The following is a 17,516-nucleotide window of genomic DNA, read 5'->3' as shown; positions in this document are numbered from 1 at the left end:
TCATCATTGTGACCCAATCTATGCGTGACTGTACTGTGCGTGCTGACCACTGACCGATGTCAGCATTGTGACCCAATCTATGCGTGACTGTACTGTGTGTGCTGACAGATGTCAGCATTGTGACCCAATCTATGCGTGACTGTACTGTGTATGCTGACCACTGACAGATGTCAGCATTATGACCCAATCTATGCGTGACTGTACTGTGCGTGCTGACCACTGACCGATGTCAGCATTGTGACCCAATCTATGCGTGACTGTACTGTGTGTGCTGACAGATGTCAGCATTGTGACCCAATCTATGCGTGACTGTACTGTGTATGCTGACCACTGACAGATGTCAGCATTATGACCCAATCTATGCGTGACTGTACTGTGTGTGCTGACCACTGACAGATGTCAGCATTGTGACCCAATCTATGCGTGACTGTACTGTGTGTGCTGACAGATGTCAGCATTGTGACCCAATCTATGCGTGACTGTACTGTGTATGCTGACCACTGACAGATGTCAGCATTGTGACCCAATCTATGCGTGACTGTACTGTGTGTGCTGACCACTGACAGATGTCAGCATTGTGACCCAATCTATGCGTGACTGTACTGTGTATGCTGACCACTGACAGATGTCAGCATTATGACCCAATCTATGCGTGACTGTACTGTGCGTGCTGACCACTGACCGATGTCAGCATTGTGACCCAATCTATGCGTGACTGTACTGTGTGTGCTGACCACTGACAGATGTCAGCATTGTGACCCAATCTATGCGTGACTGTACTGTGTATGCTGACCACTGACAGATGTCAGCATTGTGACCCAATCTATGTGTAACTGTATTATATGTGCTGACCTATGATAAAGGAAATAATATTAAACAAAGGGCAAGGTCACCAGCATTCAACTATATTTTGTATATAGTTTTACACCTGTAATTGAAGTTGTATCCTTACACATTTTAAAAAGCACTGGAAACAGTACAGGGGTAGTCCCCAATTTTGTTGGTGAATTAATTTCTTGTGTAGCAATACCTTATTTTTTGAAACAACTATGTTATGATAGTTATTTTGGCCCAGTGCTTTAAATCGGTTAATTATTATGCACAGGATTTCAACCAAAACTAATCAGTATTGTGCATTATCCTAGAACATCTATGTACCAAGTTTCATTGAAATCTATTTAATAATACATGAGAAACAAGTGAAAATTTTTAAATCTGGTTAATTGATAGGCAAACTAGGTAATTAATATGCATGGATTTCAACCAAAATCTAATCAGGGTTGAGAATTATCCCAGAGGATTTATGCACCAAGTTTAATTTAAATCTGATAATTTGTTCTTGAGATATTCGAACAATGCTCAGATTGTCAATTTCATTACCTGATCAGATGGTTGGCCCAGCAGAACAGATGAGGGCATACTGCATTAACTGGAGTGAATTCAATAGTATTTTCGCTTGTTTCTCAAGTACCATTCAACATATTTTAATGAAACGTGCTCTTGGATAATTTGCAAACCTTAGATTAGTTTTTGTTTGAAACCCTATTACATATTAAATTAACCAATATCTCAACCACTCATCAGATTAAATGGAACTCTCTACATATGTAGATGCTTAGGGATAAGCCATGTACATGTTCAGTTTAGGGTTGAATTTTGTGCTTACTAATAACCTCAATTCAATTTATTTATTTAAAGTTTGAAATACCAAGGCTAATATTACTGACTACTAAAAATTATATCAAACAAAAGCAAAAATTACAAACATCGAACACAAAGACAAACAACAGTAAGACTTCACAAATAATTATTTATTTAAGTAATTAAAATATCCTAAAATTATGGTGACCACAATGACACCATTTGCTTAAAAGAATACAAATCATTGAACTCCTTCATTCGGTTAGGAAGTGAGTTCCACATTTTAGCACCATGGACAGTTACAGAAATGTCAAGCTGCTATTCTCAGGGGCGGACATCCAGGCTATTTCACCGCCTGGCAATCATCCCAGTGAAAACAATGGCTGAAAACGGTACTTTGGGATGGTTGTTGAGACTCCCCTGAACAGTGTAAAAGATTACCCCTGTGTGTGCAACATATATAAATTTAGTTGTTTACTTTGATTACTTTCAACTGTTTTCTCGAATTTAGCTATTTTCACCGGCTCTTCAACCGACGTTCCAAATCAGCTCGCGCAAAACCATAGAAATGTATGGTACAGTGGTGCATGTCTTGTGACGTAGCTCTGCCCCCGAAAATAAATTAAACTGAGGAGAGTTCCCATACATTAAACTGTGAGGGTAGTTGTTATAAATCAAGATTTGTAACAGAAATTCACTGCTTGCTTTTAATAGCTTTCTTGTAAGGATAACCAGTTTTCAATCCCTGTAAGAAAAAACAAATACAAATTATTTTCAAACTGTTACAATGTATGCCTTTTTAAGTGTTTTACAGCTCTGAACAATAAATTGCAAAACAATGTCAGTCATGTCAAAAATACAGAAATACTTTTATGATAGCTGGCAGATGATTAAATTGCCTGATTACGTGATTTAATCAATAAACTACTTTTTAGTGTACTGTGTGTTGTAATCTGCTATTTTCTTTCTTTGAAATCTGTGCCAGCAGATCGTGTCTGCATTACATCAACAAAATCATTGTTATTATTTGTATTTCTTGTTGAAATTAATAATGACGCAAATCATTGCATAAAACAATATTGTATTCCCTGTCCTGTTTTAAAACAAGTACCATATTTACTTAGGGCCAAGGGTAGTCAGCTCACAAAAATCATGTTTTTTAGGGTGGTAGGTGCTTAGTTGAGCACCCCATGCAATAAAATTGGCTGAAAGAAAATTTCCATTCAGCATGTGCCAGATAAAAGAACATACTTTTTTTGAATGTCAATCTTGGGCTTAACTTGGATGTTACAGCATTACTTTGGGCAGATTTATGTACTTTCTACAAAGCTGCAACAAAACGACACTGTTGATGTACACATGAAGTTCTCACTAAACTTATTGATGTTAGATTATCATGGAAAATGTTGCGTCTGTCTCTATTTATTTTCATAGGAAAAAAAATAAATCACTATTTATTGAATCACCCCAAAATTATTCTATTAATTTGAGCAAATGAAAAAACTAATTCCCATTTGTATCATTAATTTGTTCTTTTGGATAAATTATTATTACTTTTTACTACCATGAATTAATAATTAATGAAATTTTACACATTACTGTTACTAGTTAACTCGCACACTATCGTTACTAGTTAACTCACATTACTGTTACTAGTTAACTCAAACACTACTTAATATACATATTTCTTTTACTAATTACCTCACTCACAATTGCATAACACTTATTTTATTAGTCCCCGTTTGGACGAAGTCCGAAAACGGGGACTTATAATTCGGTCTCCTTCCGTGCGGAGTCATATCTCAGAATCCCTCGGACCGATTCTGTTCATTCTTTGCATGTGCCTAGTTCTTTATGTAGGACACATGCACATTCAGTGGTTTAGCGATTCGATTTAAAATGGCCTACTGGCAGCCATCTTTTTTTTATGAAAATGTTGTATTTTGGACATGCTTTGTCAGTTTTCATTCAAACTTGGTACATAGATTATACATGTTAGGATACATGTTCATAACGATTTATTTCACAATTGGATCAAAGATGGCCGACTGGCAGCCATCTTGTTTTTTTTGAAAATGTTGCATTTTGGACATGCTTTGTCAGTTTTCATTCAAATTTAGTACATAGATCACACATGTTAGGATACATGTCCCCGACCGTCCGTGAGTCTGTCCGTCCATTAGTCTGTCCAGAGTCATATTTCAGAATCCTGTGGACCGAATCCGTTCATTCTTTGCATGTGCCTAGTACCTTATGCGGGACATACGCACATGCAGTGGTTTAGCGATTCGATTCAAAAAGGCCGACTGGCAGCCATCTTGTTTTTTGAAAATGGTGTATTTTGGACATGCTTTGTCAGTTGTCATTCAAACTTGGTACATAGATTATACATGTTAGGATACATGTCCATGACGATTTATTTGGCAATTGGATCAAAGATGGTCGACTGGCAGGCATCTTTTTTTTTTTATATGCGGTATCTTGGACGTGGTTTGTCAGTTTTCATGCAGATTTGGCACATACATGTACTTTATACATGTTAGGATGCATGTCCATGACAATTTGTTTCAAAATCTGGTCAAGGATGGCCGATTGACAGCCATCTGACTTTTTGGCCTTACTACTATATTTCCACAATTTATGTACCATTTTCATTCGTATTTGGCACATACATCATACATATCAGTGTGTTTCATAATCAGATCAAAGATTGCCGAATAACGGCTGTTTTTATTTTTGGCCATATTACTACTACACGGAACACAAGTTTTGATGTAATATGACAAGCACAAAGAGAACTTTCAAAAATTTAACGGCGACTGTGTCATTTTCAATGACTTGTTTGATCTAGTTTTATTCCTGAAACTATTTATATATCAGACTCTAAATCTCTTGAAGTTTCAAGGACACGCTCGCGACAACCCCTCTGCTTTAATATGACGAGCACAAAGAGAACTTTCAAAAATTTTACGGGGACTGTCATTTTCAATTACTTGTTTGATCTAGTTTTATTTCTAAAACTATTTATATATCAGACTCTAAATCTCTTAAACAAAGTGTGAGTGGTTACTTACCATATTGTCAAGCATTCGCATGGCCGCTTCATATTCTAATTGTCCAAACTTCCATTCAGTTGAATCTTTACTGACTCCACCCCCGCCCAATCCAGCAACAGATCTTACTTTTTGCACCATATCTTCATCCATTAATATCATATTATCCAGACCACCACACGACATCAGTCGCACCTATCACACAACAAAGTTAATTATTCAAAATACTATTTGCTATATTTTGGTATATTATACCACACCACTACTTTTCGAGTAAATATTTAATTTGAAATATGATATATACATGCCATGAATCTAATTTAAATGATTCTAACAAAAATTACTGATGAAATCATAGCCATCACACAGTAATTATGATAATTAAATAAATGATTGATGTCATCCCTACTTGTGTTTCCATGGCAGCCATTAGATTAACCAAAAGATAATAAGCCTCCTCCACTGTCTCTCCACATACTACTAGACCATGGTTATGTAGAATCATAATCTGGGTAAAGACATGAAAACAGTATTAAAAGTATGGTACAGTCAAACCTTTATATAAAGACCACCTACATGCCTATAATGACCACTTCTATAAAGACCACCTGTCTATAGTGACCACATTTATATAGACCACTTGCATATAGTAACCACCTTTATATAAAGACCACCTGCCTATAGTAACCACATTTATATAGACCACCTGTCTATAGTAACCACCTTTATATAAAGACCACCTGCCTATAGTGACCACATTTATATACATCACCTGTCTATAGTAACCACCTTTATATAAAGACCACCTGCCGATAGTGACCACATTTATATACATCACCTGTCTATAGTAACCACCTTTATATAAAGACCACCTGCCTATAGTGACCACGTTTATATAGACCACCTGCATTAACCATCGGCTCATGATAATATTGCCCATAAGTTGTGAATGTCTGATAACAAATCTCACTCAGTGATCAACATCGGTTCACGATAATATTGCCTGTAAGTTGTGAATGTCTGATAACAAATCTCACTCACTGATCAACATCGGCTCACGATAATATTGCCCGTAAGTTGTGAATGTCTGATAACAAATCTCACTCACTGATCAACATCGGCTCACGATAATATTGCCCGTAAGTTGTGAATGTCTGATAACAAATCTCACTCACTGATCAACATCGGCTCACGATAATATTGCCCGTAAGTTGTAAATGTCTGATAACAAATCTCACTCACTGATCAACATCGGCTCACGATAATATTGCCCTAAGTTGTGAATGTCTGATAACAAATCTCACTCACTGATCAACATCGGCTCACGATAATATTGCCCGTAAGTTGTGAATGTCTGATAACAAATCTCACTCACTGATCAACATCGGCTCACGATAATATTGCCCGTAAGTTGTGAATGTCTGATAATAAATCTCACTCACTAATCAACATCGGCTCACGATAATATTGCCCGTAAGTTTTGAATAACTGATAACAAATCTCACCTGCTGATCAACATCGGCTCACGATAATATTGCCCGTAAGTTGTTTTTATTAACAGGAAGACATGTAACACGTGTATAATTAATAACAGCTGCAAAAACAACGCTGTTATTTTATCTTGTGCAAATGACCGGTTCCTGCCAATCAGTAACTGCGCGCATGTGTGCAGAACCTAAACTAGTGCGACCCTCTATACACTGGTTTGACTGTATAAGTACTCAAAAGCTGAATAGTATTGATGGTGTGATACCTAAACTTACCTTTGTTGATTTTCCAAGATTCTTAGCTATTAATTGTCTTTCTTTCTCATCTACCAATATACCACTGTACGGATGGTATGCCACTTCACCGATAATCAGAGATTCCTGACAACATCTCAACAGTCCACACTTCATGCAAGAAACCTATATCAAACAAGACAACAACAACAAGCCATGCATGGCACAGTCCCCGTTAGTTATCAAATTTAAGATATATAGTTTTGTTTATAGTAATATAGCTGGAATATAACCATGTCAGGAATATGATTTTTTAACATTAAAATGATTGACATTTGTATCTGATCGTCAAAAAAGTACTTGTCCATATTGAAAGATATTGCTCTGGAACAGCATTCAAAATCATCCATTTTGAATACATGTATATATATATAACATGATGTATAATGAATATATAAAATTTGAATATAATCAATCAAAGCATTTAAGAGATATGGCTCTAGAAGCCCAATCATTAAAACAAAATGGCCGCCAGTCAGCCATTTTGAATCCAATCTGAAAAATAAGATGACGTGCACCAGGAACCTGTAATGTTTAATGTATGTACCAAATTTGAACGAAATCCATCCATACATGCCAGAAATGTTTGATATTTGATGATTTTTTAGCACAATAATGACCACCATTCGGCCATTTTGAATAGGATCGTCAAACCAATATATTTGTTTATCTATGACATGATGTATAATGAATATTTAAAATTTGAATATAATCAGTCAAAACAAGTCGGAGATATGGGTCTAGAAGCCCATTCATTAAAACAAAATGGCCGCCAGTCGGCCATTTTGAATCTTATCTGAAAAACAAAATTATTTGCATCAAGGTCCCATAATATCTAATGTATATACCAAGTTTGAACAAAGTCCATCTGTAAACAGCTGAGAAATGCTTGATTTTTAGGATTTTTTTAGCACAAAAATGACCGCCATTCAGCCATCTTGAATCAGATCAAGAAACAAATTGACGTGCATATGTATAATATCATGTATGATGTATGTGTGAAGTTTGATTTTGATTGGTCCAGGCATTTCTAAGATACAGGTCCGGACGCACGCACAGACGCACGCACGCACACACACGCACGCACGGACACACGGAGGTCAAAACATAAGTCCCCGCTTTCGGACTGCGTCCGAACGGGGACTAATAAGTAATTTGATTGGTCGATGCAAGCAGATTGAACTTTTGACATCACGGTTGAAATAGCTATCATCTCAATGTGTTATATTTGGTCAAGAGTTTTTAGGAGTTTTTTTGATTTTTCAGATATCTGCCAAAAAGTGTTTGTGTTATAAAGGAGGTATATGCAAGGAAACATATTTTTAAATTCTCCCAACCTGAACAAGCACAAAGATGTGTTTTACTTAAGTCCAGTTGTCAGCCCATTTCTTAACGATTGTGAAAAGGGCATGGATTGAATTTATTTCAAAATTAGTAATTATGTTACCAATACATCTTTGAAGCCATGAAAATAAAAAAATTACTAAATATTAAGCAAATTAGGTAATTAATATGCATGGTATTTATCCCAAACTTAACAAGTCTGTGCATCAGTCCAGAGCCCACAGTCAACATATTTTACAGGATGGGTTAGATATGATTTGATGTATCAACATGGAATTCAGTTGTGTTGGCAACCATTACAATTTTAAATACCTGACTTAATAAATCTGATATTCTAAGATGACTTAATTGAGATTTCCTTATTCACCATCTTAGAAAATGTCATCGTGAACTACAAACCACATTTATCGTTTATCGTGGATTTATTGTTCAATGAAAATCAAATAACCTTTTTAACCAAAACAAACAATAAAATCATCAAATGATGTTCGTAGCAGCGACATTTGGACTGCTTTTAGTGGAATAAATGCTAGCTAACGATTGGCCATTATAGAAATCAGTGCAGCTGTGATTATTATTATTAATTAATATTAATATTATCGTGAAAATAATATCTGGGTTACACATCTCTTTTTTTTTAACACAATACACACCAAACATTGCTAGGATCAGTAGACACATTAATCTGACAGAAACAAAGGTTTTTTTTATTCTTCTTAGCATTTTTCTTTCTGTGGCTTGTAATCCGGTATATATGAGACGGTAATATCAAACTTCACAGGTACTGTAAAATAATTTGTTTCACTGGCCTTTAATTTCACTATTTGAGTTTTAAGTTCAAGAATTTGCCAGGAAAACAATTTATTTTGTTTTGTTACCTGTACCTATTGATTTAGTTCAGCAAATAACACTCATCAACGAACATAGCAAATTAAATCTCAGTGAATGCATTTACAGTATATACAGACAGTACGCAGTCGCATCGACCTTCACTGCGCATCAGTCAAAACTTCTGCTAAAGTGTCTTCGTGCATACTTTGTGGTATTCTTGTAATAACCTCTTATTATTATACATCTGTCACTGTAACGCCATAGTTACAGCCTGCCATAATTTTGCAGTATTTTACAGGGTCTATTCATCCTACCATATAAGAAAATGCAAATTCCAAATATAGAATGATTACGTGCGCAACCGTCCTCTATAAATAAAAACAAACATGGCTGCCACCAGAGTTTGACTGGACTCCACACAAAGAAGTTCGCTGATTCTGTTCTAGTCTTTTTGGATTTCGGCATTACCATGACGTATCCTTGGAAGGAAAGGATGTATAATAATAAGGTTATTACAAGGATATGCACTCAGACAGTGTGCTGTTGCATCGATCTCCGCTGCACGGCGATCGATCATGTCTTTGTGCATACTTTGCTGTATCCTCGTAATAACCTCATATTATTAGCATAAACAAAAACTGTATCAGCACTCATTCTAAAATGTATTGACACTCTTCTCAACGTTAGAATTATCACTAAAATTGGCGCATTCAATGTTTATATTGGAAACACTATAGAGCAACAGTAATTGAAACTCATCACTGAACACAAATGGTGTAAACATCTGCTGCCATATCATACCCCAATTTACACAATAGCACTTACCGCAGCCCCAGCGGGTGTATGTAAATGTATGACACAATGAATATCAGGTCTTGCTGCATGTACTGCAGAATGCAATGTCCAACCAGCTTTGTTGACACCATAATCAGTGGAACCAGAATCCAATGTATCGCCATTGATATCTATCTTCACTAGGCTAGACCCCGTTATTTCATAATAATATAAACCAAATGGATTTATCAAGAAATGTTCATCATCTTCAGATACTCTTGCCTGCAAAAAACAAACAATTAATTTATGCTATTTTCGATGAAGGAATGATTCAATAAAAATAAAATCCAGCGAATATACCTTTTTTCCTATATTTTACATTCAACACGTCAGAAATCAGTAAAACAAAATCCATACGAAACACCCAAAAATTGTTTTTTATAGTGAAAATTAATTCCAGCTAAAATAAAGTATTTTACATTACTCTATTTAGACAGAATCTGTTAACAAGATCCAATGTGACAGTATTCAATTAATGCAGACGTCCCTTCATGCAATATCTGATATTATCAATATATAGAGCAGTGGAGTGCTTAAAAGACAATAATCCCTACGCCATACACCATCAAATTATTACATCACGTAAATTTCTGGCAGGCTAAAAAAAAAATTGTTACACTGCACATGACAAAAATATTTAAGACTAGCTCAAGAGTCAATTTTAACAACGTATATTGCTTACTGTAATATGATTGTAAATAGAGTGTGTCCATCTATGGAAATCTACTAATCTGTACAGAGATGCTAGTTTACATCTTAGATTTTTCTCAGCATCGTCATAGCAACTCAACTTCTCATCTTGAATAGGAAATTTATATTGATGTGAACCAGCCTGCAAAGATTATGATACATAATTATACTAGCCTTTTCACCACCAGTTCCCTGTTTCATCACAAATTCACAAAATAGTCCTACACTATCCTACAGAAGATTGGGACAAAAATAGAAAAATTGTTTGAGTAAAAACTAAAAATTGATTCAAATTTTGTCTGTTGTCTCCAAAATTAGCGTTCATTCCAGAAATATTGAAGAATATAAGAAGTGCAAATGTGGGAAAGGGAGTCTGGTGGTGAAAAGGGTAAACGCATTAATTTAAATATGTCTGTATGAAAATATTTATGATCTTCAAAACCTGTTGCCTCCTGAAAATCTACATCTTCAAACACTGCAATCTTTGTTTTTAAAGCGCGTTTTTAAATTAGTATTATAAAAGCTCTATCATTCTGTTCTAACAGCTGAAACAAATTCCTGTGAATTTTATTTTCGTTTGTCGAATGAACTGTTTGTCAAATACAGAATACATATTTTTGAGTACAATTTTCCTTTCAAAATGTAGATGCAATGTTTTGCCTTTATGTATTTTTGCATTGTTTTTGTTTTGATAACTTTGGACTAAACAAATTTTTTATCGGCTTCAGATCTTGATCAAAAGCTTGGCACCCAATTCATAGGAGTGTTTATATTGATTTTCTGACATCTTGTTTCCTGTAAAGATTTATTGGTAGGTTTGCAAATGTGTATCAGACTGTGCAATCTCTCCATGAGTTGGTTTTGAAACCCAGTCCAGTCTATTCCCATTGGATTTGGGATATTATTATAAGATAAATGATTTGCTTCATTGAACACATACAACAATGCATATTCCCATTGGGATCAGTGATCTTTGAATGAGTATTACCATTGATCAGTCAAGAAGAAACAGTCAAAATATTTTATCAGATTGTCTCAATTTTTGCATGATATTTTCATACAGGGCATCTGTCGTTCATACTCAGAGAAGTCTTTATACTGATGAATAAGGTAAAGTTATTGTGCACACAATAACAATTATTAATGACAATGAAAATGACGAACAGTAATTTTTCCCTTAATATACCTTTCCATTCCATCTTTGATGATACGGGCAAGGTAAAAAGCACTCAACCTTACCAATTTAATCTGAGGTTCACAACATCTATTAATAGCACCATTCTCATCCATCGTAATAATCTATAATAAAACACACATAGAGGGCGCATACCATAGCTGAATACAGTGTTCTCACTAGAAAGGAATGTTCCCAGTAATCAAAATAATAAGAATCTCATAATCTTGTGTTCACACCAGTGTCTTTACAAGTGCTGTAAATATGTCAAATACTGGATAATATACACAATACTAGCAGACAATCTTTTGGTTGATCACATGCAATACCAGTTCCAGGCAATGTAAAATGGTACATAGAGCTAAGTTCTTGTTAGCTCCAAGTTGGAACCAGTCAGCATATTTTGAGTTTAACAACATATATTCAGGTCAATAAAAATCTAAAATTCAATGCATATTGTAAGTACATTTGAAATAAGTAAAGGTAATTACTAAGTTGTGGTTGAATGTTTAGAATGTCGCTTGCTGTGCTGTCAGACTGATTCATTTTGAAACTGCGCCACACAATGGCTAATGTTGACTTAAATTAGATCGAAGCAGTGCTGTCAGACGTCATCCCAGTGCATCTTGGCTGTTCACATTAGACCCAATTAATTTCAAGATATTGAAGTGAACTATGATAATAGCGTGAAGTAACTCAAGAAAACCCTCCCACCAAGTCTGAAAAACACAACTTTCTGGTTCACTATAGAGGGCTATAGAGGGTGCATTATTTGCATTATCTATGACGGCACTTGCCATTACATAAACTCTTGTAATTTCCTAAAAACTGCTGAAACAAAAACATTTTTTTTTTGCATGAATTAATGCTCCATCAATTGGAATATATTTCTGGGAACCTATTTGAAAATTCACAGTTTATTTATTTCAAGAGTGACATGTATGTAAACTTTTGGTTTTGGATCTATATCTATATTCAGATGTGATGCTATTTTCATTGTACATGATAATAGTTATAGTTATACATCCTCTTTCCTTATACATATAAATCCTTGACATGATAAAATATCAAAATATCGAAACTAAATTACCGGTAATATTTTCACATTATTCTGAATTTCTATTGCTACGTTTACACAAAACAGCATTCTATCAGTGCCAAACTACTGCTACAAACAAACAAACAAACAAACAAACAAACTACTGATTAGCAGGAGATTATCTCTGATGCGTTAACAGAGGGGGGGCAAGGGTTATTTTCGTTGAACGTAATTGCAATATTTTTTTGTCCGTACAACGTAAATTGAAAAATTCTGTAATTCTGTAATCACAGGCTAGACGTACAACGTAATCAATCAAATATTTTTTTCGTACACTGTAAAAATGTGTCATTTTTCTTGGTACGTACAAGAATTTACATACAAATAAAAAAAGTCGTAAAGAATAATTAAAGGAAATTACATTTTCGAAACTGTAACGACTAGATGACACAATTCACTGCAAAATTCAATTTTCACTGTAAACTGTAAAGACGTCTTTTTTTTCCTTGTAAATTATAAAAAGCCCTTTTTATTCCCTGTAAAACTGTACCAGCTACCCCCTTGCCCCCCCCCCCCCACCTCTTCACATGGTCCGCCCGATTTCAATCCTGTTCATTCAGGGCCGAACGGAACAGCGCTCTCAATTACTTAGTATGAAAATTAAGAGAGCCTTTCTCTAAACCGTTTGTCTCAGTTGATACAAAGTCAAGTTCAAATCTTTATCTCTACTCAACTACTAGTATTCATCAATCATAAATAACAATACAATTTCAGATATCCTAGGACTGAGATACAATTACATACACAGCATGTACTGTGATTCCACGCCAGTCCAGTGACTGCGTGTGCGAAATCCATCGTACGCGAAACACGTACGACAATGTCAGAACTACTTACCTATATAAGGGGAAAGCGAACTTCCAGCAACCTTTATACTCAAAACGTTGATCTAGATCTAGAATTGGAAATGTATAACATTGACCCTTGGCATTTAACCTTTAACCTGGCATGCATTAGAAGCTGGCACGCATAAGAGCACGCAATAAAAAAAAAAGCCGTAAACCGTATACAGTGGTACTGTGACAAAAATAACCAAAATTGAGGTTTCCGAATTTTCAAAAATAATACAACGAAGCCATACAAGTGCTAAACCTCGTCGCACTGTGCATGGCTGGCGGTTTCATCAAGTACAAGAGAACTGGTGATGGTTGTAGAACCATAACTGCCTCAGCTCAAAGATTGTTATGTAATACAGGGGAATGTGAAGGGAAATGTATTGTAGTGTTACCTCTGTGTAATTTACAATATATCTGCATTACTTTTCACTGTGAAGGACAATATGGGAGTTGACTTAAAGTGCCTGTGCAATGCCCACCCACACGCTTCCCATTTTAGATCTGTGCCCCACTGAAATGAGCAATTATTGATTTTTTTGCTGAAAATGATTAATCGTATCCAAGTAAATTTGAGATATTTCCCGTGCTGTAGTCACGCCCACCTATCCTGAAACGGTCGACTGTTTCCGGATTTCCGACTCTCACCGAAAGTGCGCCACCAAATGCTAAAATATGAAAGGAAGCCATATCTCTGGGCCGTACTTTTATATCACTGTATCAACATACTTTTAAACGATATACATTTTTTGATCAGAGTTTCTTTTTTTTTTTTGTCTATTTTATTTTATTTTTGAGAGAGTGAATTTTTAGAAGCTGCTTTCACAACAAACATTTATGATGGTTAAACGTTGTGTTGTGGGCGGTTGCAGTAATACGTATAGTCAGTATTTACAAGTTGTCAATCGATCCGAAGGTGCGAAATCGGTGGACGAAAGCTGTGAAAATTTAATTTTTATAAAGGCTATCTTTGAACTATATACAGATTGTGCCTACAACATTTTATTAATGATTTATTGTTTACCCTTATTAGTAGAACTTCTGGGCGAGTTGTATTCCACTTTTTAAATACCGGTAATGCACGCCAATCCCCCTATTTCTTATGTACCTACATATTATAAGGTAATCTAAGTACATGTATAATGTTGTCCTTTGAATAACATTTGTCCTTTGCCAATTCCACAAATTAGCTTCTCCATTCTTTTAGAATCAGATGAAGGTTTTAGATTCTCTGTCCCCAAGCTTTTTCATTATAGAGGTGGTAGGCCAGAATCATCAGTATAAACCAGTTTATCACATCTCACTGCTGTTACGCATGCTGTGATTGGTTGAGACTCGGTCACATGACATGGAATAAAAATGGATATTACATGGTATATTGCCCGCCAAGTGGATATTACATGGGTATATCATATGGATGACGTCACTGAAACTACTGCGCAACGATACTGCGCACAACAAATTGTCGTTCGCTGCACTGGGGCTGCTCTGACCGCTGTTGCTTTCAGGGTTTTGAAGGAACTTTAGCCATCCGAAATAGGCAGTGAACGTGCCAGAATGGATATTAAGTAAGATACTCTGTTTTGATGTATAGGGTATTTTTTATATGGAGCAAAAATGTACGTCAAAGCCGCCACTGAAACGCTGTAGCGCGTTCTACGCTGTAAGCACTTCTACGTGTTCCACGCCAATGCTAACCGAAAACGCTCTAAACAAAGCTGTGTGGCTTGTGAATAGGTGTGGTACGTTCGTGAGAAGGTAATTTCAGTCATTTCCACGGCACTCTGACATTTTTATCTGTAGAGTGATCAAATAACTTGCGTTTGAGAATTTCTCAATTCATTTCAAAAATGTTATTCTCGATAATTTGAGTGATTCACACTGCTGAAACACGGTTCAACTAAAAAGAGTATCCATGGCTGAAAATAACATTTACTGAGTGTATTTTGTTGTTTTTTTCAGCAAACAATGTATGTATGTTATTGAGTAATGTGAAACTTGTTATAATAGATAAAATAAATTATTACATATGTACTGCAGTTTATTTTGATTCGTCCCTGAAATCAAAATCGGTATTTCCACAACCCATGTGCAAATGAGGTCTGAGAGCAAAGAAAGTAGTCCCTTCAGGAGTACAGTTTTTCGGAATAAACAATATTTAGAAGTACGATATTTTCCCCTTGAGGTACATGAATATACTTGCCGAGTGGAGGTATGTACGGTACCCTCTAGAAGGCATTTGAGACCAGTTTTGAGACTCGCCCACAGAGGAAGATGCCATTTGAGACCGTGTTTGAGACCGATTTAGAGACTCTCGGATGCCACATAGACCGGGAATGAGACCGTGTCTGAGACCAGCTTTAGAGACCGTCAATTCGCGCAGTCTGATTGGACAACCCTCTGACATCCGAAATTGTATTCTCTACTCTTTTCACCATAGATTTAGGAACAGAAAAATTGTTGACAGATTTGTTAGCTACGAGAAAATTAAGACGCTAAAAAAGAGAAAAGAAAACGTGAATACCTCATGTAGAGAATAGTTTGACGACATACAAGACTGTATTATTATGATGTAGTGTATTCTGAAACATGAAGCTGGGAATATTTAGTAACTGTGTTGATTGTTTGTAGCAGTTGACGTAATCGTTAACAAACCCGGTATTATTCAATAAAACAGGCGCAAAATTCACCCAATTAGCCAGTTAACGGGTAGTAACAATGGTCTGTGTCCATCGATAACAATCGTATTTGAATTGCAAGTGTTTCTTTATTTGGCAATGCTAGGTTGGGGCGAGTCATGGAGCTAAAAAAAATTTTTTTAGCTCCATGGGTGAGTGGGAGTACGTCATAGTTTAGAGAAAAGTTCCGCGATTTGCGTTCCTTAGTACTAAGTATCAACAGAGGTGCGTGAAACCGCAGCCACCATTGGCTGGCGGTGCCCAAAATAGTCGGCGTCCCGGCAACCAGGAGACGGCTGTTCATTTCCATTTATCTGTATCTAGTTCTTGGCGCCATTGAGCAGCGAACGAAATTACGTTTGTTGAACATTGGGTCGCATATGCACGAGTTCCTGTTTAGCGAGTTAACGTGTTTTTACCGATGATAACTACACCTCTGTGAATATTTCAACGCTAATATGCCCATTTTCATTTTAACGAAACATATTACTACTGGTTTATATTTTGTGTCCATCTCTAATTTTATTTATACAAGTTAAAATGGTTAGGTTTAAGTGCTCAGGTTCGTACATCTATTTAGCCCTAAACCTCAAACCCAATACACAGCCCCTCTATCCCGGTCAAGCAACGCCAGACATTTTTTTTGTGTTTCAACCCGGGTTGCGGTTAAACAAACTTCTTGCCCACGACAGGGATAGAGAAACTCGTCACAAAACATGTACTTTATTTCTTCATATATCCTATGACTTCGTGTTTATGGTTTATCTCGGAAATGTGTGCTCTGTGTCAGAACTACATCAGTAACAACCATCGTAGTTTTCGTGTCCATTGTGGCAAATTTAACACCTCTGTGAGGTGTGACTACTTTTGAAGCCTTCTATTGTTTTTACGTAATCGGCGGCGCGTGACGCAGGAATTCCTTTTTACAGGCGTGACCACGTATTTTTACTGACGTAAAATATATTTTTTACCATGGCTGTCTGAATTTATGACAGGAAATTATTCACACGTTCAGATGTTAACAGTGTGTGACTGTTAGTGAACAAGAGACAGACTAACTCCACCATTAAAAAATGAAGCAAACAATTGTCATCGAACTGTTATTGGCGAATACTAACCATGGGCTTGGCGGAGCTTAGTATTCTAATTTGACTGATTATTCAACGACGGCAACTGTCAATCGTTCATTAAATGGAGATAGTCCTAATCTTTTGTTTATGTGTATAGTTACTGATTTGAGCCCTGTAAAGTGAAATAAACAATTCATTTCCGGTGACGAGGCAGCTTGTTGGAATCCGTATTCAAGTCGGGTATACTAGTATGGACAGTTCATTCTAAAGTGACACGGTCTATGCTGCAATGTTCAATAAATATATTCACATACATAAATTACGTTGCGTAGAGTAAATCTCTTGTCTCTGAGCGACCACATTTTACCCCAGACATGGAGCTAGAAAAGGATCTCTTTTTACTTCCATGTCCCAGATAACTAAGAGAACTGTATATTCAAATAATATTTATGTTGATTGTCCTTGCATTATTATTATTATTATTACTA

At 36.0% G+C, this 17,516-nt stretch overlaps 1 protein-coding gene across 1 annotated transcript; it reads right to left on the bottom strand.

Moving 5' to 3' along the window:
* Positions 1-1,790: 1,790 nt before the first annotated feature.
* LOC100378657 (alpha-adducin-like) lies at positions 1,791-13,340 on the bottom strand. The gene is made up of 8 exons (XM_006813832.3): positions 13,285-13,340; positions 11,414-11,473; positions 10,167-10,316; positions 9,476-9,706; positions 6,458-6,601; positions 5,104-5,202; positions 4,716-4,889; positions 1,791-2,386 (listed from the first exon to the last, which is right to left on the bottom strand). The coding sequence occupies exons 2-8, from the start codon at positions 11,462-11,464 to the stop codon at positions 2,336-2,338; spliced, it is 900 nt and encodes a 299-aa protein (XP_006813895.1). The 5' UTR covers positions 11,465-11,473; positions 13,285-13,340; the 3' UTR covers positions 1,791-2,335.
* Positions 13,341-17,516: the final 4,176 nt, after the last annotated feature.

The sequence above is a fragment of the Saccoglossus kowalevskii genome, chromosome 10, assembly GCF_978046115.1.
Source record: "Saccoglossus kowalevskii chromosome 10, keSacKowa6.1, whole genome shotgun sequence".
Classification (NCBI taxonomy): domain Eukaryota; kingdom Metazoa; phylum Hemichordata; class Enteropneusta; family Harrimaniidae; genus Saccoglossus; species Saccoglossus kowalevskii.
This window is presented reverse-complemented; position numbering and strand designations above follow the sequence as displayed.

Bases quoted from the DNA above. Each gene is read 5' to 3' on its own strand.
- LOC100378657 (XM_006813832.3), bottom strand. From the start codon at position 11,464: ATGGATGAGAATGGTGCTATTAATAGATGTTGTGAACCTCAGATTAAA. The intron at 6,602-9,475 runs GTAAGTGCTATT...TGTTTGATATAG, and splicing joins ATACACCCGCTGGGGCTGCG to GTTTCTTGCATGAAGTGTGG. The intron at 2,387-4,715 runs GTAAGTAACCAC...TTTTTCTTACAG, and splicing joins TGCGAATGCTTGACAATATG to GGATTGAAAACTGGTTATCC.